This window comes from Monodelphis domestica, chromosome 3, assembly GCF_027887165.1.
Source record: "Monodelphis domestica isolate mMonDom1 chromosome 3, mMonDom1.pri, whole genome shotgun sequence".
NCBI classification, from domain to species: domain Eukaryota; kingdom Metazoa; phylum Chordata; class Mammalia; order Didelphimorphia; family Didelphidae; genus Monodelphis; species Monodelphis domestica.
The window spans coordinates 242,706,912-242,734,056 of NC_077229.1; the positions used below are offsets into that span (position 1 = coordinate 242,706,912).

At 34.9% G+C, this 27,145-nt stretch overlaps 1 protein-coding gene across 1 annotated transcript in view; it reads right to left on the minus strand.

Moving 5' to 3' along the window:
- Positions 1-27,145, minus strand: part of DOK6 (docking protein 6) — a 721,700-nt gene that overhangs the window by 453,806 nt on the left and 240,749 nt on the right. The window contains exon 2 of the mRNA XM_001365868.4: positions 26,718-26,825. Coding sequence (XP_001365905.2) covers positions 26,718-26,825 — 108 coding nt within the window. The remainder of the gene's footprint in view (positions 1-26,717; positions 26,826-27,145) is intronic.

Genomic DNA, 27,145 nt, shown 5'->3' on the forward strand with positions numbered 1-27,145 from the left:
TATAAATGTAGTCCTTATAGAAGAGAGTTTGAGTAAAAGAAGATAACATTTTTCCCCTTTCCTTAATATTTACCTTTTCAGGTATTCCTTGCTCTTTGATTTTCGGTATCAAACTTTCCACAGAGCTCTGGTCTTTTCTTTGCAAAAAGTTGGAAGTCTTCTATTTTGTTGAATGCCCATACTCTCCCTTGGAAGTATATAGTCAGTTTTGCTGGGTAGCTGATTCTTGGTTGGAGACCCAGCTCTCTTGCCTTTCTGAAGATCATGTTCCATGCCTTACGATCATTCAGCGTAGAACTTGCAAGGTCTTGTGTGATCCTGATTGGCATTCCTTTATATCTAAATTGTCTTTTTCTGGCTTCCTGTAGGATTTTTTCTTTTGTTTGATAGCTTTGGAATTTGGCAATTACATTCCTGGGAGTTGTCTTTTGGGGGTTTAGTGTAGAAGGTGTTCTGTGAGCTCTGTCAGTGGATGTATTGCCCCCTTGTTCTAGAATCTCTGGGCAATTTTCTTTGATTATATCTTGTATCACCATGCCCAGTTTGGTGTTTATTTCTGGCTTTTCTGGGAGTCCAATTATTCTTAAATTTTCTCTTCTCCCTCTATTTTCCAGATCTATCACCTTGTCGGTGAGATATTTTATGTTCTCTTCTAATTTCTTGGTGTTTTGGCTTTGCTTTATTAGTTCTTGCTTTAAAGCCTGGTTTTCTTTTACAGTTTGGTCAAACTGGTTTTGTAGATGCGTGAATTTCTTTTGCATCATTTCCCACTTTTCCTCCCAGAGGGCTTCCATCTTTTTGGTCCTTTCTGATTCAAATTCTTCATGGGTTTGTGGAGAGTTTCTATTTCCTTTGGAAGATTTTGGAGAATTTTCTTGTATATCTTCTTCTATCTGCTCTGTATTTTGTATTTTGGCTCCATAGAATGTGTCCAGAGTCGCCCCTTTCTTCTTATTTTTCTTGGTATTTTGGGGCTTCTGTGCTTCTGTGGAATTTGTCATCTCTGAATGTGGAGGATTGGCTTTTCTTGTCTTTGTCTGGTGATCAGAGGCTTTAGTCCTGGGCAGATGTTGGTTCTATGAGCGTTCCCTGGGTTAAACTGAATATGCCTCACTGGAACTGGAATGGAAGGGTCGGACCACGAGGCCACACTCTCCCCCTGGCTCGATTTCCGGAAGTTGCCTTCAGAATCCCTGGCCGTGAGGCTGTTTCGTCGGCCTGCGGGGGGATGGGCTGCCGCTTCCCCAAGCTCCGAGAGCACAGACTTTCACTGAGACTTGGATAGCAGGATCCAGCCCGTGAGGCTGTCTTGCCCGCCCTGAGGGTTGCTGTTGTTTTGACCAGCTCTCTGCAGCGGAGGCCCCAGGCAGTAACTTTCACCCGGACCGACCAGCTCTTTGCAGCGGAGGCCCCAGGCAGTAACTTTCACCCGGACCAACCTCTGCAGCGGAGGCCCCAGGCAGTAACTTTCACCGGGACTGGGACTTGGGTAGAAGACCCTGAGGGTTGTTGTTCCTCAGACCCTGCTCTCTGAGCCCGGCGCAGCTGCCGCTTCCGGGAGCCTTGGACTCTGCGCTCCTACCCCTGAGGTCCGAGGGATCTCGGGTTCTGGCTTTTAAGGGGAGCCGTACCTTTTGAACCGGGTCCAGGTCCAGGAGGAGGGTTCCCAGGGTCTGTGCTGTTGATCGTTTTGAATTTCGGCGCCTTAGGAGGTTCTAGTTTGAGATCGGTCGGGAAGGGTTTTCCGGAGATCTGAACTTCAGCTTTCTCTAAGCCGCCATCTTAACCGGAAGTCCCGGAAGAATTTATTCTTAATTATTTTTAAAAATTAGTTCCTACCCTTAATCCCCAACCCCCAGAGACCTTTTATATATGCTTAGTGAAGTCTGGAGGGAAAAAATGGCTAACATTTACTATATAATTTTGAAATTAAATAAAATAGTATTTCATGATTCTCTACCCCAAAATTAATTGTGCAAATTAAGCTAGATATTAGCCTGTAATTTAGTTCTAAATCATTAATACAAAATTACATTCATACTATTTAATCAATAAAATATGGTAAAACATTTATAATTATTTTTAGTACTTTGATGGTACCATTTATCAGTTTGCTGTATTCATTGTTATGACTATTGAGATGAGCTACCTGACTATTTAAATACTGTATTTCATTTTGTCAACTTAATTATCTCATTAAAGGTAAAAGCCAATTAACTTCCAAATGACTTCTTTTTAAAGGGAGATTCAAATGAACTAGAATGTAAGCTGTTCTTTGCTTTTTCATTGCTTATTCTAATCAATTCTGACATTTTACTGATCTCTGTTTTTTTTTAAGTTTAAATTTTTCCTTAAGAGGAATAGAATGTAAAACTTATAGGAACAGGTTATATAAAGCTCCACTTCATTAGGTTAGGAAAATTGATTTTCCAGTAAAAGAAAAAGATCAGAGTTTTATTTGAATTTGTTTTTTTATTGCTACAATTTACACACCACAATTTTCTATATGTTTGGCTCCAAACTCTAATTTAACCATTTACAGGTTAGTATTCCACTGTGAAATATATTGTTTATTTTGTGGGCTAACAATCAAAATGTGAATGTAGTGTTTTATTCAGTACATTAAAACACTATAGTTCAGTAGGATACATGGGAAAATGTGATAATGTAAAAACAAAATATAGCAACAAAATTTTATTTTTAAACAAAAACACTATGCACAGCAATGGTATTTTAAAGTTTATAATATTTTATTACTTGTTTTTCTCTTGTTTGTTACCAGTAACAACATTGCAAAAGTTTCTTCATTTTCATATTAAACCTGTCCAGCAAGCCATTCATTGAAATACAGAGAAATAAGAAGCCTCATGTTCCTCATAGAAAACTTTTCTCCTAAAAGTACCAAGAGGAAGGTTGTGGAAATCTCAGATGAAAAAATCAAGGTAACTGAGATTGAGACCTGGTGAATGCATTGCCTAGGATCACACAACCAGTAAACATTAGAGCTTGTATTCAAATGTTAGTCTCCTAATTCTAGGTCTATTATGTGGCCTTCTTCTCTAACCTGCTTTTCTATTCATATCTATACCCTATATCTAACTGTCCTTGTCCAGTATTTTAGAATCCCAAACCATGGAGCTTTTCATCATTTCTAAGCTATGGTTTTTATAGTAACTATCTAATTGAGAGATCTAGAGGCATTCAAACACTGAAATCCTTTGTGGAAAGTCTTTTTTTTTTTTTCAGAAGAAAGTTGAACCACAATTACACGAAGAAATTGAGGCTCCAAAGGATTAAGATCAAGGAACTAAATAATGAATAGGTCATAACTTTAACCCAGCACAACAACAAATCAAGAGCAGTGCTCTTTATACAGCACTTTATGAGAACTACTGTTCTGATGTTAATGGGATTTACTTTTGGCAAAGAAAAGCTGAACAAGATATTATTCCAGGAATTAGAAAATTTATCTACAAAAGAAGATATGTACCTTTAGAGATGGAAGGAAGCCCAGTTAAAACTCATTATGTTTTCTCTCTAAATTATTTTGAAGGAATGTGCTTTAAAACAGAAAGCTATTTTATATGCAGATCAGTCAGAGAGACAGAGAAAGTGAGTAAATGGAAAACCAGGCACTTATCTCAATAACTCTTTCTTATAATACATATAAATCTAACATGGGCGATAATATGTCCCACAGCCCCTAAGAACAGAAATATAAGAAAAAAAGACAGCAGGGTCAATTATAAAACTGCAGTGAAATCTGTGGCCTTGATATACAAATTTACTGAATCGCAGCTCATTTAATAATGTAGGAATATTAAATATATCAAAGAAAAGTGTGGGGTCTATTGTTGATATTTCTATAGAATAGTATTATGAAAAGATAGAAAAAGAAATATAATCAAAGTAAAATTACTTTGTGTTGAATTATCCATGTATTCGTAATACTAAATTCCTATTCAATTTGTGAGGTGTATAAAATATTCTTTACATTTCCCCTACAGTTAGACAAGTTTCATATGAAAAGGTTTTGTATCACATACTTGGATTGTTATTTTTTGCAATGTTTCTTTTGCCACAATAGGGAAAAGATAAACACTGAAATGAAAGGCTAACTATACTTGGCATAGTTCCTTTGCTTCATGATGAAGAGGTGAAATGATGAGAAATAACAAGGAAATTGACATCTCAGAAGAATAGAGTGCAGAAGGCAATACAGAAACGAACAGAAAAATAGAAAAAAAATGTCCCATTATGTGCTATCTAAGATGAATATAGATGAAAAGCCAAGTAATAGCCAGTATATCCATAAACAACACAGAAAAGCTGTTAGGTGAAACACAATAATACAAAGAACACAAAATAATAAGAAAAAAGACATTTCCCCAAATGTTTTAACAGGAATTGAAAAAGAAAAAGAAAGGATATTGAATAAAATCATCTCTGGATAGAGAGGTATTTCTAGGAGTTACAAGTGCAAAAAAATATTTAGGTAATAGAAAGGTTGGTTCATACCTCACACTGCACAATGCTTTGTAAACCTGGAAGTGTAGTGTAAAAGTAGGAGTAGGGGTAAAATAAGTCAAGGGAATGTGTTGTATCAAGTCTATATAGAGACAATTGAGTCTCCTGATTTAGCAAGGAGAAGTTATACAGTGTAACAGAGCTTTCAAAGATTGTGAGTTTACTTTTAAAACATTAAAACTCCAAGGATTATTAAAGTATAGATTGCCTCAAAATACAAACCTAAATAATATAGAGGAAACTAACTTTATACACATTGTATGTTCTAAAATCAACACATGAACAATCACTTATTAATTACAAACTCTGCTAGGCAACATGCTCATCACTAAGGAGACAAAGAAAATTATTAATTGCTCATGGGTAGGCCCAAACAGTGTAATAAAAATATCAATTCTACTAAATTTATTTACCTATTCAATGTCATAACAATCAGAAAATAAAAAAGTGATCTCCTAGAGCTAGAAAAATAATAATAAATATCATCTGGAAAAACAAAAGGCCAAGAATATCAAGGGAATTAATAAAAAATCTGAAGAATGGTGCTCTAGCCATACTGGTTCTCAAATTATATTATAAAATTGTTGGCAACCATTAAAACAATCTGGTACTGGTTAAGAAAAAGAATGTTGGATCAATGGAAAGGATTAGGCACTCAACACAGAAGTAAATAGAGCAACCTAGTGTTTGACAAACCTAAAGATCTAAACTTTTAGAGAAAGATCTCATTATTCAACAAAAACTGCTAGGAAAACTGGAAAAAGTATGTAAGTAATTAGGTATAAACCAATATCTCAAGCCATATACCAAGAAAATGTCAATATAAATATATGATTCAGAAATAAAATGTGATTCCATAAATAAAGTAAGGGAGCACAAAATAGTTTTACCTGTCAGACTTATGAATATATGAAGAATTTATAACCAAACTAGACATTATAAGATGTAAAGTATATAACTTTGTCTATATTGAAAGTTAAATGATTTTTTTGCACAAATAAAATAACACAAACACCATTAAAAGGGAAACAACAAACAGGGAAAAATGTTGGGATGTGGCCTCTTTTCTCAAAAATATAGAGAACTAAGTAAAAATTATAGGAATAGGAATTAGCTCAGTGGATTGAGGGCCAGGACTAGAGACTGGAGGTCCTAGGTTCAAATCTGACCTCAGACACTTCCCAGCTGTGTGACTCTGGGCAAGTCACTTAACCCCAATTGTTTAGCCCTTACTACTCTCCTGTCTTGGAGCCAATACACAGTATTTACTCCAAGATGGAAGGTAAGGGTTTAAAAAAATTTATAGGAATACAAGGCATTCCCCAGTTGACAAAATGTCAAAGGATATGAATAACTAGTTCTCATGTAAAGAAAGTAAAACTATCTTTAGTCACGTGCAAATGATATAAATCACTATTAATTAGAGAAACAAAAATTAAAATGATCTGAGGTACCATCTCTCATGTACAAGACTTGTTACTAAGACCAAAGAGGAAAATGTTAAATTTTGAGGAAATTTTAGAAAATTGGAACATTAGTTGTTTTTTTTAAAAATAATTTTACATAGCTACATTTTTAATAGTCTTCTGACATTCTTTAGTCCAAGTTCTCTCTCTTCCATACTGCTCCATCCCAAAGTTGGCAGATAATATCATATAAGTTATACAGAGGAAAACTGATGGAGTTTTGTCCTTTATCTTTGCATTTCTGATACACACTAATATACTGTTGATGGAGCTATGAACTGATAGGACAATTTTGGAAATCAATTGAGAACCCTACACAGAGGGCCATAAAATTATGTATTCCCTTTGATCCAGCAATACCAGTACTAGGTTTATATGCCAAAGAGATCAAAGATAGCAGAAAAGGCCCTACCTAATGCAAAAATATTTATGAGAACTATTTTTGTGGTGGCAAAGAACTGGAAACTCAATGAATATTAATCAATGGAAAATGACTGAACAGGTGAAATCTTTTTCTAATTGAATACTATTGTGCCTTAAAAAAGATGAACAGAATCATTTCAAAAAACATAGAGAGAATTACATGAGGTGATGTAAAGTGAAGAGAGCAGGAGCATTCAATACAACAATAATGTACAATGTTTAACTGTGAATTGCTTTACTATTATTAGCATTGAAAGCTCTTCTTATAACCCTACTGTCATACCACTGGAAAAATCATAGCTTTGAAGATATAGACCTTTGTCAGAAAGGTGATGATTCTACTCTTCAGTATGCTCTACATATTTGCCATAATTTTCCTTCCAAGGGTCAAGTGTCTTTTAATTTCAAGGATGCAGTTGCCATCTGTAGTGATCTTTGAGCTCCAAAGAATGTAAAATCTGATACTGCTTCCATTTCTTGTATTTGCCAAATTTTTCTAGATTTTATACTTTCCTCTTTGACACTCATGAAGAAAGTTCTTAATTTTTTCTTTCTGCATATCTAATTTTCTAGTAGTTTATCTTGGCAACCTTAATGCCAGCTTTTGAATCATCCATCCATCTGCATATGGTAAACAAATAAATAAAGGGATAAGATATAGTCTTGTCTTGTTCCATAACAGATGATAAACAAGATGATCACAAAAAATCCTGTAAAGACCAATATGAAGTGACTCAAAGTGGAGAACCAGAATAGTGTACACAGTAACCTCAATGATGTACAATGATCAATTTTGAATGACAACTATTATTAGCAAAGCAAGGATCCAGGACAAGCCCAGGGGAATCATAATGAAAAAAAGCTATCCACCATCATAGAAGGTATCGAGGAAAGCTGAATGCAGTTTGAAACACATCATTCTTTATGTTTTCTTCATGAATTTTTTTCTCTAGTATAAGTGATATGTCTTTTTTCACAATATGATGAATATGAAAATATGTAATGCATGATAATATATCATATTATAATATATCATATTGCCTATTGCCTCAAGTAGGGAGTCAAGTATGAGAGGGATAGAGAAAACATGGATTGCCAAATGTCAGAAAATCATTATTAAAATTGTATCTTCATGTAACCTGGAAAAAACATAAACGCAAACAAAAAGTCAAAGGTAAAACAAAATAAAATTTTAAATGTATATATAAAATATACATATAGGAAAGTCAGGGATGACTTCAAGAAATAGATATCCTGTGAATTAGATTTTAACGGTCAAGTGATAATTCAACACATGTGGTGGCGAATTTATAACAATGTGACCAAATGCAAAAACTTAAACAGTAGGGGTAGTGGCTAAAATAACATGCAGTGTAATGAGGAAACTGGAAATGTTTCCCATACATATAGGAGTAAAGAAAGAATTATCCCTTTCTCTACTATTATGTGACATAGCTCTAGAAATGCTAGTGGTAGCAATAAAAAATTAAATATAGGCAAAGAAGAGATAAAATTATCCCTTGATTGATTACATGGTGACTTGCATGAAATACTCCAGGGAACAAGCAAAGAAAATGACTAAGACAAAGTAGTAGGATTCAAGAACAAAAAATAACGATAACAACAAAATTACAAAATTGAAAATAATTTATATTTAGCAATAAAAAGTCTAGAAGAAAATAGTATAAAATGCCTCATTCTAAATATCTATGAAATATATAAAGAATGTGGGATTTAATTTTTAAATTTATGATTAAAACTGATAGAAATCAGATAAGAAAACATTCTTTGAAGAAATAAAGAATGGTTCAAATGACTGGAGAGATAGTCAATGCTCAAGTATGGGTTGAAATAATAGAATTGAAATTTAGAATATTGCCTAAGTTAATTTAGTGATGTAATACTTTACTAAGCAAACTACCAGTAGAATATTTTATAAAACTAGACAAAATGATGAAATTTATTTGTAAGGAAAAGAAGTTCTAGAATATTTTAGGAAATAATGAGACAAAAAGAAGCAATAAACAGGGAATAACACTACTTGGCCCTCAGAGAGAAGGATCAGAGGCAAACTCATAACCTGTATATAAGAGATCTGTTCTCTATTATTTGACAGTCTTTATTTTCCATCAGTGGCTCTGGTGGTTATGACTCCATGAACATCATGCTCCTGTCCCAGGTTCTCCTTGGTTCCCTTTCTTTTTTAGCATCCTTTTGTGTATTGTCATTGCCTATTAGATAGTATGTTCCTGGAGGGTAGGGGCTGTCTCCCCTCCCCCCATTTGTATTCCCCACTGTTTAACACAGTACCTTGCACAAAGTCAGTACTTCATAAACGTTTAGTGAATTTAATTGAATTGCGACTGTATTTACACTAAAATGACATTATAGTGGTAGATAAAGCAAATGTTGAGGTGCATCTAACCTCTAGTATCCTAATTTTACAATAGGCCCCCAAATGGCATATCTGATACTCAAAAGTATATACTCTATATACAACACTCCATGTCTTTCCTTCATGCCATTACACAAAAGATTTTATACTTGGAACACATACCCATCTCTCTCTAGTCTTCTTTTCTTGCTCCAAAGCACAGCTCAACTCTTTCCGACACATGATCATAGAAGTCTAATATTCTTGCTCTTGAAATTTATTTACTTTCTATTTTGCATGGATATTATATTTCCTACTAAGAGAATATAATACAAAGGCTCTTTCATCATCTCCAGTGTTTCCCAAAGGCATGAAACATAGTTGATAAAATTGATTAAAACAAAAATTTTACATAAAAACTCAAATGAGGATAAATTGAGCAATAGTCTCACACCTATGAAAAATCTGTTGATCTTGTTATGAAACCAAAATATTGGTTTGTCTCTTTTGTCCTTAATAACCAACTGATTTTAGGCAGAAGAGAGTGTGAGGAGGGTTTAGTCTTGTACTTTTTATTGTTATAGGAAACTTTTGATGAAAAAACTATATAATTTGAAATCAATATCTTCTCTGAAATTTAGGTTTTGTTTGAGAATTTCCTGAGGCTCTGAAAGGTGAAACAGAGAATGTAAACTGAGGAAATTGTTACTTATTGAAATAGAGAAGGTAAACTGAGGAAATTATTTCTTTGTTGCAATGATGACTCTGACTGGCTGTGATTAGAGAGAGCTGCTAGAGGGGAACCTGAAACTGCTTATTTGTAATGGATGTAGGAATGAGAAATGCAGAGGGATGCTAATACAGGGATGCTGCCACATAGGGGAACTGCTCAGGGAAATGCTCTGGGGTTTGCCTTCTGATCACTATTGATGGCTGATGGATCAGTATATCTTTCTAACCTCCCCCCCCTTCACTCCCTCCCTTCTCCAACACTCTCCTTCTTGCCTCCCTCACCTCTCAGTTCTTCTTAAAGCCGTTGGCTTCTTCCCTCCCCCCTTGAGTAAACTATAAAGATATTCTTTTCTTTTCCTTTTTCAAGTAAAGGGATTTATTGGGATAACAGGATATGAAACTGCGTTAAGAGGGATGAGGATGTCCCTAATCTAAAATGAGGATTATGAGGGCTTGGGAAGTCACAACTGTGACAGAGGGACAGTCAGAGATGGAAGACAACAGCTTTTTAACATCTTCTTTCTTCTTCTTCTTCACAAAGTCAGCAAAGTCTCTCAGCTTAATTTCTGAAGCCCCACCAAGGTTTCTTCAGTCTGAGACAACTCCAGAGAGAAACCAAAGTCTCAAAGTTTCTCCCCTGGTCAGCTTCAACTGCCGAAAGCCAGCGAGACAGAGACCAAGTCAAAGCCAACTTTTTCTGCTTCTTCTCCTCTCTGTGGCCAAAACCCCCAAAACAGCCACTCCTGCGAACATTCTGTTTGGAACCTTCCTCTTGATTGACAGCCAGGTTAGGTCCCCAGCTTGTTTCTTGCACCTTGGCTTACAAGTCCTCTCTCTCTCTCTCCATGCCCTACCACAAAGGTTAAGTGATTTGTCTATGATGTCAAACATAGTATGTGTCTATAGTTAAGATCTGAACCTCTATTTTCCTGATTCAGAGAATGTTTTCCATTCTCTGGGCCATGCTGATGTTAACCAACAATTACTTGAAAATTAGTATTTTAAAGAAAAATAATTCCTTTTCATTCTTTTTTTCTGTACTGGGGCTTCCCTATTAAATAACTTACATTATCATTCTTCTGGTTCTCCTAGCATTACAAACAAAGGTGAGGGATATCTTTTATAACTGGCTGACCATCTTAATTCAATATCCAAGAGCCACTCATTTGGATAAACTCAGATTTACCTCTTCTTGTCTGTCTATTTCTATTCCCTGCTCCAATTAACTACTATCTTCATTTTATTTCCTTGCTGAATTATATCTCCTTACTGCAATTGTATCATTTTGCCTCCACATCTTTATGTCATGCCTCTCAGCTAAAATGTTGTTATTTTTTTCTTTCATCAATATATATCCCTAGTTGTCTTCCAAACTGACTCAATCTCTGACAAATCCCCACCTGAATTACTTTTATAATCCATCCTCTCTGTGAAGCTCCAAAATTTACATCTTTAATTTGAAATCTAATTTTGGACAGGTCAATTCATGTGGCTCAGGCATTCAGGAGAGAGGTCAGACTTAAAGATATAGATTTGGGATATATCTGTAGAGGTAAAAATTTCTGGGATGGTTATGGTTATCTTGGGAAGAGGCATTAGCATTTAGAGGGAGCATAATATATTGTTGGATGATTTCTCTCTACTTTATGATGCAAATGTGAATATATACATTTTCCCCTACAGAAAAAGTATAATAGCTGGGTTTGGGGAATTTATCCCCTCAGGTAGAATACTCTGCTAGAGGTTGTGCCAAGTTCTGTAATATCCTGGCAGGGTCTTTCTGCTGCTTCTATGGTTGCTAAGGTTCCTTCAATTGTCATCTGACATCCTTCAAGAAATTTTCTCTCCTTCAGGGAATCTGCTAGATTTTCTACTCTTATCTGCTCATATGTAGCAATTGGAAAGTCTTCCCCTTATGATAGTAGGCTAATGTTCTTTCGTGTATAAGACATACAGGGTATAGCTGAGGCAATGGGCTACTACATGGACCTATCATAGCCAAGAAAAGACACCCAAGATCATCAATCCCTTGAACTGTCATATCTGGTGTGGATACTATGTTAATGCTCTCAGATATGTCTTAGGGTTACAAAACTCCTTAAAACTCTCATTTAATCTTTGATTGTGAAACTTTATCTCCCAAACCTTTTGGGAGGACTCAATCTTCCCATACATAAAAGAAAACCAGAATCATTGATATGATATTGCCATGCTGACATGATCTTTTTAAATTATCATTCAAATGTCCTTAGGAACAAGGATCAAAATTAGATAAAGAAAGCAGAGGAAAGTTCTGTCACTCTCCAATTATAATTACTTCATTTATTATGGATAGATATTATCAACAAATCTTTGCTGGTTTCCCTACAGAAGTAAAGCTAGAATTAGTTAGTTGAGGAATGGCTATGCAGGGGCATATGCCCATAAATAGGTCTTAAATTAGAAGATCTGTCTATGAGACTGGATTGGTTCCAGAATCTATAGAGAAGTTCTAAATAGTGCGCCCTGCATGGTATATACTTTAAATGAATATTTTTTTAATTTGGATTTTGTTGACCCTGTGAAGGGGTGTGAAGTAAGTGTAACTATGAATTAAGAAGTATACTGGGAAAGAGCATATAACACATTACACTCACTTTGTTAGTATGTCAGTTTTTTTTAGTTGGTTGTATCTATTATTAAATATTTGTTATTGCTTCTACTTATAAAATCCGTTATTTTTCTATACTTCTTTCTATTTTCCCTGTCATGCCTTTTTTCTTATCTATAATTTCCAAATTTCCTCTGAAAATGTTTGTTACTGTTTGACACTGTAAACTAATCAGGACTCATCCCTTTTATATCAATGACCCTAACTTATTATATATGATAAAATCCTTATTTCCTTCTTTTGTTTTTTTACTTTAAATAATCAGGAACTTTTATGTCAAATACTTTCAAAAACTCTTCAAAGTTCTCTGCATCTAACACCTCCTTAGTTTCAGGCACCATTCTCAAGCAGTAAAGTTTATGGAACATTTTAAGATAATGATGTTTGACTATGCTAGTAATCAACCAAATCAATGATAGTCTTTTCTGGATTCCTTACTGTTTTAGGAGTTACAATATCTCAGACAAGGAGACCCCATTTTCAGCCTTAAAAATTATAAAACACTGAACATCATGAATCTGCTGAATATTCTGGCATAGGAATGCAGTAGTCAATCTAGGAAAAATTTTGAATTCATCAGTTCATAAATGGCAACTGGGAGCATATCTGTGAACTGCCAGCCAGGGAGTGGTTTGAGAAACAAGTTAAAGTGATCCAATGAGATTAAATATTATAGGATGAGGAGCCTGTTATGAACAAATTCCAAACTAAGTATTAGTAATATGTAAAATAATGGTAGAGGATATTAGAATCTACTTAATATATAATTACTAATCCTGCAGAGCCATCATTTATGAGGTCTGAAAGTGTCTAAAGACTGGGTTTAAAGGCAGAGTTGGTAAAGAGCATAAAGAAAAGGGTCTGGGTCTGGATTTTGTGAAGAGAACAGGGCTTTTTGTGTCCTGAGTCCTTCCCAGCAAAGACCCAAGACTATTAGTTAAAGATTATAATGACAGTACGTCTAGCTTGTATCTCAAGCAGATAGGAACTAGGCAGTAAGGCAAATTATGAGCCCTGCTCAGACTACTAAACTTTGCCAGAGAGAAGTAACTAAGATGGATTTGGGAGTGGTAGTCTAGATAATTAATTGGTGTTTCATGATATCTCTTTGTTACCTGTCCAGATGAATTTTAGCCAATTTGACTCATGCCAATTATCAAAGGGGTATCTTCTAAGAATCATTCACAGTGCAGACATACATAACTAATGGGAAGCGGTGTAACAGTGTGATACAGGACAAGGAAACTGTGAAGTAACTGGTAGCATATCATCTTATAGTTTCATCTGTCTGTCAGTCAGTCAACAAGTACTTATTAAATGCCTATTATATGTAAGGCACCATGCCACCAAAATTTATTTTAATAACATTTATATTCTTAGCATTGAAACTTTTAAATTACATAGTATATCTTTTCTCATTGTTATTCAGCATTTTTTGTTATAGATTTTTGTCTTAGTACTGATGAGCCATTAGTCTGATTGCAAAGACAGCTGATTCATGGATAATTCCTCTGTCAATAAGAGTAATGATTGCATTTTTCAATGAAGCATAAAAAATACACAGAAAAAAAAACAAAAAATTCTTAAGGTAGAATAAATTTTGTTACCACCTTATTAAATTTAATATAAACTTTCAATATGATACAGATGTTCTATATAGTTATTTTTTATTTTTCATCTTAAATGTTTCCATTTATTGATATTATAAAGTTGATAGGGTTTTATTCAAATAATACCTCATACAGGACAAATCTCATTTAGTTTTCATAGAGTTATTAGTAGGAATGGAATGTTTTATATCTGGAAATCAACTAGTCTTTTGACAAAGCATTTTATATAAATATTTGTAGAAGGTTATTATATGTAGATTAGTTGATTGGAGAGTTTATTAAAGTAATTGAAAATTGAGTGTACACCAAAAATGTTGATTACTAGAAAGGAAGACAAGGCAATTTTCAGATGAAGAAATCAAAGCTATCAATAGTCAAAGAAAACTGTTCTAAATAACTTTTTATTAGAGGAGTACAAATCAAAACAACTCTGAGATACCACCTTAAACTTATCAGATTGGTTAATATGACAATAAAGGAAAGTTATAAATGTTGGAAAATATGTGGCACAATTAGGACACCAAAACATTGTTGGTGGAGTTGTGAACTGATTCAACCATTCTGATGGACAACTTGAAACTATGTCCAAAGGAATATTAAAAAATGCATACTCTTTGGTCCTGTAATACTGCTATTGAGTCTGTATACCAAAGAGATCATAAAAAGGGGGAAAAACCTACTTGTACAAAAATATTTATAGAAGCTCTTTTTGTGTTGGCAAAGAATTTGAAATTGAGGGGATGTCCATCAATTGGGAAATGGCTGAACAATTTATGGAATATTTTGGTGATGGAATACTATTGTGCTATAAAAAATAGAATGATTTCAGAAAAAGCTGGAAAGATCTACATGAAGTGATGCAGATAGAAATAATAAGAAATAGGAGAACAATTGTACATAGTAATAGCAATATTGTACAATGTTCTACTGTGAAAGACTTAACTACTCAGTAGTACAAAGATATGGAACATTTCTGAAGGATGTATGACAAAGAATTCTATCCACCTCCAGGGAAAGAACTATTGGAATCAGATGCAGATCAAATTTTATTATTTTTCACTTTAGTTGTATTTGCATTTGGGTTTTATGAGTATTTTCTTACAAAATGACCAATATGGAAGTATGTTTTGCATGATAATGTATGTATAATCCAGATCAAATTGCTTATCATCTCCTAAATGGGGGAGGAATGGAAGGAAGTGAAAAAATCAGGGTCTTATAATTTTGGAAAATGTGTGTTGAAAATTGTTATTACATGGGAAAAGAAGATATCTTTGAACAGGAAAAAAGGAGGGAAGACTTTGGTAGAGTGTCATGGGACTCTCGTCTTGAATTTGTTCATTCAACAATTTTTATTTATTTATAGTAGACTATTTACATTTCCAGACAGTTGCTTTGATAGGGTGTTGAATTTGTATTGATAAATCAGTAGAAAGTACTTTTCATACTAAGAAAATGGTAGAATGGAATCCCCAGGAAAGAAAAGCACAATCAAGGATGAACAAATAGAGATGGGTATAAGGAGGTAAATACAGGGACAAAGTGGGGACAAACAGCTGCTCTGGAGAGGAAGAGAAGCCAAGGAGGACATGGCATTGCTAACAATTAGTTGTATTTTAATTATATAAGGGAGGAACATTTGAGGACAGAAGGTACTTGGGATATATAATGTGGTTATCAAGGAATAGATAGATACACCAGATCTAGGAACAATGCCAGAGTTGACTTGATCACTACTTGTAGTTCCAGGAAACTCTTTTCACTACACTACCACCTCCAAGAATGAATGATATACCTTAGATAATGGCAGAGCTAGTGCTTCTGTCAAATTGGGGAAAGACATGAAAATCAGAGGAATAACTAATATATTGGATGAAGGAATGAGATTCAAAAGGGCTGACTGCAAGTCTCTTGCTTGTAAACCTGCCCTTTCTCCTTCTTTTCTCTGAGATAAAATGCAAATTCCGTTCTCAGATACTTAAAGATCCTGCTTGATATAGCTTCAGCCTCATATCATATTTCTCTGCTTCATGCATCCTACAGTCCTGCTATGTTATTAGCCATTCCCCACAACTGACATTCTGTCTCTCATTTTTCTGTTTCAATACAAACTGCCCTTGAGCTCTGGAAGGCCTGTTCACCTAGGACTTTCTGATCTTTCAGCTCCCTCCAAGGTACATTCCATATGCTTCCTCTTCCTAAAAGTCTTATTCCCTTCACCCTTTTTATTAGGAAGAAATAATCAGTGCTGGGATTATTAAATTCCTGCATTCTATAAACCTGGGAGAGATGGGTAATATTCAGTAGGCCAAGATCTTTTCTCTGAAAATGATGTGAGTTGGCTAGAATATTGATACAATTCCTGAAATTGGCCTCAAAAATTAAATAAGTACATCATCAGGATACTGCAAAAGAAAATGAATCATATCAAAATGCTTTCATTTAAAAAAATTAAATTAAAGGAGACAATGAAATATTACTTAGTGTAAATTAAAATTCTTTTTCCAGACTGAGAGACATTTGTCATGTTATATGTTGTCTTGACTGTATGACATCTAGAATATTGTATTGAGCCTGTGTGTCACATTTTAGAAAGTATTTTAACTAATAAGAATACTCAGAGGATAAGCAAAAGAAAGGCCCTTGAAACCAGGCTTACAAAAGGACTAGATTTTGGAACTGGGGAAGTTTAGAAAATAAACAGAATCCCATCTCACAGATAGAAAAATTGGAGGACAATGCAATTTCAGTTATTGATCCTAGAAAGAATAGATCATATCTATTTAGTAACTTTTAAAAACAGTTTTTTCTAAATTATGCCAAACACATGATAAAATTATTCATCAAAAAAATCCTACATAACTATGAACTACTAAGATGTGAAAGGGATGAGAAACACCTAAGTGGAGGCGACACCTGACATAATTAAGCTCTAAATCATTTGAAGCATGGAGTAGGAGATAATTAGATGATATAATGTAATGCACTCTAAGTATTAATGGATAAGACCATGACTGGATAAGTTAACATTCCAGGCAGTAAAATTATTTCCTTTGTTCTCTCTTAGAATCCTTTTTGAAAAAAGACTTTAGGGGGAAAAATTAATAATGGAAATTGCAGGCAGATTTTGGGAGACATATTGCTCATCTTTAAGCAGCTCTTTGAAGATGAAATGAAGAGCTAAGATCTGTGTCCATGTGAATTACTATTAAACTTAGTGAATTGTTGTCCTGGAACATTTAAATAATATTTATAGTTTGTTAATCATCTGCACATAGGAATCAATTGAATCTTGGATGGTTTAAATCTAGAAGTGGCCTTAAAAGCTATCAAATCTAAGTCATTTATTTTACAGATGAGGAAGCTGAGGCACAGAGGTGCTAAGTGGCTTTCCTCAGGTCATATATTAGGAAATTGGAGAGGCAGGGTAAGAATTCAGGGTATTCAGGGCAGCTGGGTGACTCAGGGGATTGAAAGTCAGACCTGTAGACCAGAGGTCCTGGATTCAAATCTAACCTTTGGCAATATCTAGTTTTGTAAACCTGTACCCCTCTGCCCTGGAACCAATACCCAGTATTGATTCTAAGATAGAAGGTAAGGGTTTAGAAGAAATACAAATGGAGTCTTATTTCTATCACAACATAACATCTGCTGGTTCAACACTCAGAGTTTGGCATAAATTTAAGCACAGATTAACATTTCTACACAGAATGAAAACAGGACAGATATAACAATTCTTTTGCTTGGTTGTGAGTTCAGATTAATGAGAAACAAAAAAGCAAACCATCTTTCCTCTCTTCCCTAATCAGATTTAGTTTCATTCCTAAAGATTTAAATTACAATATCATCCTTCCACCTGTGTTCCTTAAATAGATTTTATTTAGACTTTCTCACTTATTGACAGCATTAGTATTTATTTTATTAAAATTCCTTTAAACTGTTTTTTCATCTACTAGGAAAATTTAGGGGAATTTATTAGCTGAATTTATGTAAATTCCTCTACTTCAGTTTTCATTGAGGATAAATTTGTTTTGGATATCTGTTATGACAATTATATACAGCTACATTTTCAACCCTAATGCATTTTTAATAACTTCCTTCAGCAGCTAGTGATTTGAATTTCAAATTTCTTTCTACCAAGAAGTAAAAATTACCGTTTTTATAGCTATTTCATATTAAAAAAATTGATTTATGCAATAAGATCTCTCCTGCAGTAAACATATCAAATGTTTAAACGAGCCCATTAATACCCATAAGGTTTGTAATATTTATGTTCCCTATATAGCATGACAGAATGTTAGAGTTGATAAAGAAACATTTGCTTTCCTAGCTCATTCCACATAGAGCCCTAATTCAGACAGGAAATATTTTATTCGGTTTATTTATTCCCCTGATTTATTGCTACTTTATCCTATGCCATTAGGCCCAAGGGCACAATAATTGAAAAGAAATTAAAGTTTAAAAATAAATGTTAATAATCTAAGAAAAGAAAAATGGAAGAAACACATTTTCCTTTTAGAAGCAATTTTGAAAATGAAGAGAAACATATTCGATAAAAATATTTGTGTCTTGCAAAAACAGAATCAACATCCATCTGCCTCCTGCATTTGGGGACCTTTTACCCTGGAAATAAGCATTATTATCCAATGAGTAAAGAACTCATCTAATGACCTACATTTAGCTGGCTCCACACCATGCTTCACATTCATCTTCTCAGACATCTGGAAACATGTTGCTACAGAACACTACCAAAACTTCAAGGTCCATACATTTCTCCTGTAGGATTAGAATTCAAATGAATACTACCATTGTTTATGGAAAGAATATTAGAAACAAATGAGTTGGAAGAGCCCTTAAAGATCAGGGAGTCATATATTCTCATTTTATATATGAGAAAATTGAGACCAAGAAATTAAACTACTTGCTCAAGCAAGTGAATATCTAGAAGGGGGAGTTCAAGTGATGAAACATACAAAGAACACGATTTATGAGGATTGTTTGGAGGAACTATCTTCCTTGTGAAAGATGGAACCTGGATGGGATTGGAAGGCTCTCCATTGCTATCATTACAGATTCTTGCCTTGGGGAAGCATATCCAATTGGAGACTGTACTTACAGCAATGTAAACTTAATATTTCTCTTGGTATTTTTGAATTTTTTTTAAGAAACGTTATTGTCTAATGTCTAAGTTATGTTATTGTCTAATGTCTAAATTATTGGTACCTTTTTTTAAATTGAATAAAAGGCATTACCCTTAAAGTGCTATTTATTACTTTACTATGAGATTTGAATGAATGGATAAAGTGTTTGGACAAGTAGTTCAGTGAATATTTGGGGTTGAGATCCTTTGTATATCATTTTGAAGCAAGTAGATGAAAGACATAAGATACTGGGAAGGAGAAAAGAAGAAGGAGGAATTCAGCATCAACCATAACTATCAGAGTTTGTAAGTCTATAGAGTTGAGTTCAATTAATAAAGAACTTGTCAGATGAACTGCTTCTTGCTCCTAGTTTGGCACCTTAGAATATCCTTATGGATAGGTCATTATATTTCTCCAAGGCTAGTAAAATAAGGATCATAATACATTACCTATTTCACTGAGTTGTTGTGAAGGTGATCTAATGAGATTGTGTAAGTAGAGCTCTCTGCATACATTAACCTTTACACAAACATGAGTTATTCTTTTTCTCATGAAGGGAGAAGAAATAGGCGAGATAGAGATTGGTAAAATGAACTAAAAATGTGAAAATTCAAAATTCATGTAGTTGATGTTAATGCTATTATTGTATGTTACAGCAGGCAAAAATATTAAGTGATATAAAAAACTGGGCATACACCTTTGTATATTCATTTATTTACATACTGATCTAGTTATATATGTATATGTATATGAAATATACATGTAGGTATCTATCAATTTGTCATTTCTGTATAGATATTTTTATTGCTTGCATCATGATTTCATTGATGTTAAAAACTGGATGTGCAAAAATTCCCTCTAGATACCATGAATTTTGTAATATATAATCTGTGAGAGTTGCCTAGGGTACTGAGAATTTAAGTGATTTGCTGGACTCATATAACCTTTATATGTGAGGAGTGAGACTTTGAAGCTGATTTTATCTACCAGAACATGTTACTTTTCAAAGCAAAAAAAATATTTTTAAATGGACCAAAAAATCTTAGTCTAATATTCTCTTGAAAATAGTCCTTAAGAGGGCAAAGTCAAGATGGCTGTTTAGAAAATAGCAAATGTTGATTTCTCTGTGAAAACCCTTCCACACCAATCAAAAACAAAGTGCTTTGAGGGGAACAGAAAATCAAATAGAATAGGACAGAGTTAGAGGATCCTCCTGCTAGATTCAACTTTAAAAGTACACTGAGAATGTTGAATTCTCTGATTTAAGGAAAAGAAAGAAGAAAGGTCCCAGGGCCCCTCCCCCACCTACTGTGCTGAGACTTGGTCAGTGGGTGGAATCTCGGGGTTAGGTTCCAGTCCTTAGGGAGTGCTTTGCTACCACAGCTACTCAAGGTTCAGGGCTCTGACCACAGCTGGCAGGGAGGGAGATGGAGGAGACTGGCAGAGAGGAGGGAAACCTGGTCTCAGGCTTCAGCTACCACTCCTCCATCTTTGGCATCTGCCTCTGGAAGTTTTGGCTTCAGGGTACATTCAACTCTGGATATCCAGTGTATTAATAGCACAGAGAAGAAACCCACTAAAGTCAGAAAAGCTCAGTCTCCAGTACCCCTCCCCCACCTACTACACTGAGACCCAGGGTAAGAATCTGGCTGACTGGGATCCCAGGGTGAAGGCTGCAACCATGACAAAGTACCTTGGTACCACTTCAGGAAACTCAGCACTCTGACCAGGCAGCTGACAGGGAGGTGGCTAGCAGAATGGAAGAGAGGAGGAGGATGGTAACTACTTTCAACCTCCACACATTCACTTTCACCTTCAGTTTCTGCTGGCAACTGGAATGAGCTGACCTCAGGCTCATTAATACAATAGGTCAGCCCTATCAGCCTAATCCAGTTAATGAGCAGAGCAGAGAAGTCCTTTCAGGACAAAATAATCCAAACCCACAGATCCAGCAACTAATCAGAGGAGCAAAAATACAGCCTATAAGGAAGGTGAAGGAAGGAAAAAATATGAGTAAACAATAGAAAAAGGGAAAAATAAATTATAATAAATAGCTTTTATCCAGGAAATGAACAAACAGAAAATGAAACAGAGGAGGACCAAAGAACACCCAGCAAAAATGCAGAAACTCCAGTGAATTGGACACAGACTTTGGAAGAGCTCAAAACACAATTCAAAAAACAATTAAGAGAGGCTGAAGACAATTGAGAAAAGAAATTAAAAGTCAAACAGAGGCATATGAGCTAAAACAAGAACATTTTCATAAAAGCCAGAATTAACTATGTTGAAAATAAAGCAAAGAAACTGAAAGATGACCTACAAAGAAAAAATAGATCAAAAGGAAAAGAAGGATCAAAAAGCCAGTCTTTATGAAATTCAGTCTTTAAAAATTAGACTTGAACAACTAGAAGCAAATGACTTTACAAGGCTGCAAGAGTCTACAAAACAAAATGAAAAGAATGAAAAAAAATAAGGAAAATATGAAACACCTCATTGATAAAACAACAGAGCTGGAAAATAGAAACAGGAGAGACAATTTAAGAATTATTGGACTACCTGAAAACCATGACAAAGAAAAAGCATGGACATAATTCTAAAGGAAATAATCCAAGAAAATTGCCCTGCCATTCTTGAACAAGAGGATAAAATAGAGATTGAAAGAATTCACAGATCACCTCCTGCATTATCCCCAAATGACAACTCCCAGGAATGTTACAGTAAAGTTCAAGATCTTCCAGACAAGGGAAAAAGACACTACAAACTGCTAAAAAGAAACAATTAAGATAGCATGGTCAGGAATACACAGAACCTGGCTGCACCCATACTGAAGGACCAGAAGGCAAGGAATTCCAGAAAGCAAGGGAACTGAGTCTACAACCAAGAATCACCAACTCAGCAAAATTGACTATATTCTTGCAGAGGAAAGTACAATAGTAGGTTTCCAAGCATTCCTCAAGAAAAGACCAAACTTAGACAGAAAATTTGAACCCGAAATATAGAACTCAAGAGAATCACCAAAAGGTAATTAAGAAAGGGAAAAAATGTTTTAAGGGACCCAATACGTTCAAATGACTTGTATTCCTATATGAAAAGATGATATTGTTAACTCTTAAAAAGTATCATTGGGGTAGCTAAAAGAAGTATACTTAGGGTACAGTACAACTATATAGGATGAAATGTCAAATTATATATATATATATATATATATATATATATATATATATATATATATATATATATATATATAACTAGGGGTTCGCTCTCACTTGTGGCTCCTAGTAGCTGCTAGCATGCAGCAGCGGCCACACCCCGGGCAACAGCTTCGACAGGCCGGCTAAACCTTGTGAGGGTAGCCATCAGGTTGTCGACCCCTGGTGAACCAGGGCTTTGCTCACCCAGCATGTGAAGACTGCTTCAGCTGAACAGACGGAAGAAACCAATAAGAAGGTTCAAAGGCTGAGAGGGCGATGCAGCAAAGCACTGTGGAGTGCTTAGGGCGTGTTGGAGCACAAAAGACAACAGGGCCATCCAATGCAGCTGAGGAAGTCTCCAGGTGTAATGACTTTTCATGCCACTGGACCCAGGCTTCCAACGCCGAGAGAGTGGGACTGTCTCTGTGCATCGACTTTTCCACTTAAATCTCCTTCACGCACAAGTGTCTTTGTGCACACTCATCTACATCACAGATGAAAGCACACAAAGACAATCGTCATCCTTGGTTACCGAGAGACTACTACTAACTAGGGGTAAAAAAAGAGGATAATATTCAGAGAAATGGGAAAAGAGAAAAAAATATGGTAAATATATATATTGCATAAAGAAGCACAGAGAGGGAGGGGGAGAAGACCAATATAATGGAAGGGTGGAAGAGGTTGGCAACAAGTTATATTTAAATCTTATGCTCATTGGAATTGATTCAGAGATGGAAGAAAAATCAGATCCATTGGGGCAAAGAATTGTATCATACCCTGTAGAGAAGTAGAAGGGTAATGAACAGACAGGTGGGGAGGGGAACAATACAAGGGGGGGAAAGTTTGGGGGTCATTTAAAAAAAAACTATAGTAAGAGGGGAAAATAAGAGGGGAGAGGTGGGAAGGTGAGTAACATTAGGAAGGGGAAAGGGGGGAAATTAAATTATCACTCTTTGCAGATGATATGATGATCTACTTAAAGAATCCTAGAGAATTAACTAAAATGCTAGAGGAAATAATCAACAACTTTAGCAAAGTTGCTGGAAACAAAATAAACCCACATATATCATCAGCATTTCTACATATTTCCAACACAGGTACCTCAGTGGATTGAGAGCCAGGCCCAGAGACTGGAAGTCCTAAGTTAAAATCTGGCCTCAGACACTTCCCAGCTGTGTGACCCTGGGCAAGTCACTTGACCCCCATTGCCTAGCCCTTACCACTCTTTTGCCTTGGAGCCACTACACAGTACTGACTCCAAGACGGAAGGTAAGGGTTTAAAATAAAATAACCATAGACAATATGATATATTTAGAAATCTCTTTGCCAAGACAAACATAAGAATTATATGAACACAACTACAAAACACTTTCTACATAATTAAAACTGGGTCTAAATAATTGGAAAAACATTAATTGCTCATAGGTAGGATGAATTAATATAATAAAAATGACAATCCCACCCAAATTAATTTACTTATTCAGTATCATACCTACCATACTACCAAGAAAGTTCTTTATTGAATTAGATAAAATCATAACAAAGTTCATTTGGAAGAACAAAAGATAAAGAATTCCAAGGGAAATAATTTTTTAAAAATGTGAAGGGTGGGGGCCTAGCAGTACCAGATCTTAAACTGTACTATTCAGCTGTGATCATCAAAACAATATGGTACTGGCTAAGGAATAGAAGGGAGGATCCATGGAATAGACTTAGGAAAGATATTCTCAGCAAGATAGTGTACAATAAACACAAAGAACCCAGCTTTTGGACAAAAACCCACTCTGACAAAAAACTGCTAGGAAAATTGTAAAACAATATAGGAGAGATTAGGTTTAGATCAACATCTCACACCCTATATAGCAAGATAAATTCACAATGGGTAAATGACAAATATAAAGAAGAAAATTATAAGTAAATTATGTGGACATAGAATAATATACTTGTCAGATCTTTGGGAAAGGAAAGAATTTAAGACCAAGTTAGAGACAGAGAATATTACAAAATATAAAATGAATAATTTTGATTACATTAAATTTAAAAAGTTTTTGTACAAACAAAACAAATGCAACCAAAATTAGAAGGGAAGCAAAAAATTGGGGAAAAAGCCTTTATAACAAGAACCTCTGATAAAGGTCTAATTTCTCAAATAGATAAGGAGCTAAGTCAGTTGTAGAAAAAATCAGGCCATTCCCCAATTGATAAATGGTTGATCAAGGGACAGGAATAGGCTAGATAAAGAAATCAAAACAATCAATAAGCACATGAAAAAGTGTTCTAAATCTCTCATAATTTGAGAAATACAAATCAAAAAAACTCGGAGATACCACCTGACACCTAGCAGATTGGCCAATATGATTGCAAAGGAAAGTAATAATGTTGAAGGGGATATGTAAACATTGGGACATAATGCGTTGCTGGTGCAGTTGTGAATTGATCCAACCATTCTGAAAGCAATTTGGAACTATGCCCAAAGGGCTTTAAGGAAATGCCTGCCCTTTGATTCAGTCATACCACTATGGGTTTGTACCCCATAGAGTTAACAGGGAAAAATACATGCCCAAAAACATTCATAGCTGAGCTCTTTGTAGTGGAAAACAAAACAAAACTCAACAAAACAAAACTGGAAAGTGAAGGGGTGTCCATGGATTGGGGAATGGCTGAACAAATTGTGGTATATGTTGGTGATGGAATACTATTGTGCTCAAAGGAATAATAAAGTGGAGGAATTCCATGTGAACTGCAACAATTGCTAGGAATTAATGCAGAGAAAAAGGAGCAGAACCAGGAGAACATTGTACACAGAGACCAATACACAGTGGCACAATCAAATTTAATGAACTTTTTTCTTCTAACAGCAATGCAGTGATTGGGGACAATTCTGAGGGATTTAGGAGAAAGAAAGCTATCCACATCCAGAGAAAGAACTGTGGAAGTAAAAATGCAGAAGAAAAACATGATTGATCACATGCCTCAATGGGTATATGATTGGGATGCTGAATTTATTTATTATTATCATTATTTTGACATTTTTATTTAATTAGATGATTTAGAATATTTTTTCATGGTTACAAGACTCATGTTCTTTCCCTCCTCTCTCCCATCCCCCTCCAAATCTGACACACAATTCCACTGGATTTAACATGTGTCATTGATCAAGACCTATTTCCATATTTCCATAGTGTTTTCCTTAACATTTGAACATAGCAGCCTGAATAACTTAAAATTCAAAAAGGTTCTCTAAATTATTTGCAAACTGAAATAGTCTATTCTGAGTTACCATGAGTAAATTGTTATTATAAAACATTAATCTTCATAATCCTGTCATGATAAAAGTAATATTTTAGCGGCTGTGTGTGGTGATTTCAGGTATTAAGGTGCTTTGGTGAACCTCTGCTGGCAAGTCAATGAAATCTATACCATTACTTTCTGTTAAGAAACTGCACCATTAAAATTTCCTCTACTGGCTTTAATCTTCTCCTGCTACCTTTTTACAGCATGTGGAAAAAAAACAGAAAACAAAAAAACTCAAACCAAACAAACAAAAAAATCCCAAACCCCATATATATTTTTGCTGGAAGCATTTCTTATTCACAACTTGCTTATATGGATTGGTATCCAAAAATGAAGATCAAAATATTGGCCTCTGGCCAATCAAGCTTATTGATTATTTATAGAGTAACTCAGTGGTAAGGGTTGCACATCTACTGACAGCCTAAGAATACAGCTAGTGATTTCCTGTCAAGCAGACTCTGGACCAAGGATAAGACATTTCTTTAGCCTCCAGTGTCAGTACCAGAGGTAAACTGCTTGTGAGCACTACTTTCCATTTAAAATGAGGAGAAAAAATAAATGAGAGAAGAAAAGAACTGAAAATAATGCAAGAAAAAAATAGAAGGAGGAAGTTAAGGGATGTAAAGGGAGAGACATTTTAGGTCATCTAAGAGTAAACTTCATACAACTTATCTGCTTAGTTACAGCCTTTTAAATGATGAGAGAGAAAGCACTGAACTCTATTAACTTGATATATGTTATGAGATTTTTCGAAGTAAAAAATACCAGATTTTAATTTTCAATAATATAGCCTTCCCTCATGTGAAAGGATGACTTCAGGGATCAGGGAGAATTTTGTGTCATCAGTGACAGTCTATGATGTGAATTAATAAATGCTTATAAAAATAGATGCTAGAAAAAGGATGGGAGTAGGAAATGGAGTTATTATGTGAGGAATGTTGCTAAAACGTTGTAGAAATGAAACACTGTTTACAGTTAAAACCAATGTAAGAAAAGGCACAATTAACCTTAACAGAGAAATGTGTCTACTCAGCACCTTTGAAAATGATCTGGCTGATTCATGACGCATCTCATTTTGCAAAGTAGCAATAAAAGTATTTCTTTTATTTCCCAATGATACTTCTGGAATTCAGACCAGATGATTAAAGTAAAGGGGAAAAATAACTTTTACACTTTATCACAATGGGGACATTTTATCATGGTGATGACATTTTTGCCTCTGCAGATTTCATCTATCGAAAGAAAATTTTCCACCAGTTGCTGTCAGAGATTCAGCTATTCCCCATGGCTTCAGAAAACTCTGACTTACCTTATGAAAGTTTCTGAAATAAGCTGCCTTTTCATCTGGAAATTTTTCAAGCCTCCTGGGTCCTTTGCTGGATGCCTTCTTGAAAACCAACCAGCAACGTCTGAAAATCTACAAGCACAAGGAAGAATCTTATTAGTCTTTTTGCTTTAACAAGCTTATTAGCATTAGAAACCAAGTTCATATGGCTCAATTAATCCATTCTAAAGAAATTCCAATAAAGAAAACTCTCTTTTGATAGAGTTTGCATTTCTCTCCAAAGATACACATTTTTGTCATTTGCTTGTTTAATTCTTAAATTAAATTGTATAAACCCTAGAGGACAATTGTGAGGACACTATCCACATCCAGAGAACGAACTCTGGGAGTAGAAACACAGAAGAAAAACATTTCCCTGGTCACATGGTTCAATGGGAATTTGATTGGGGATA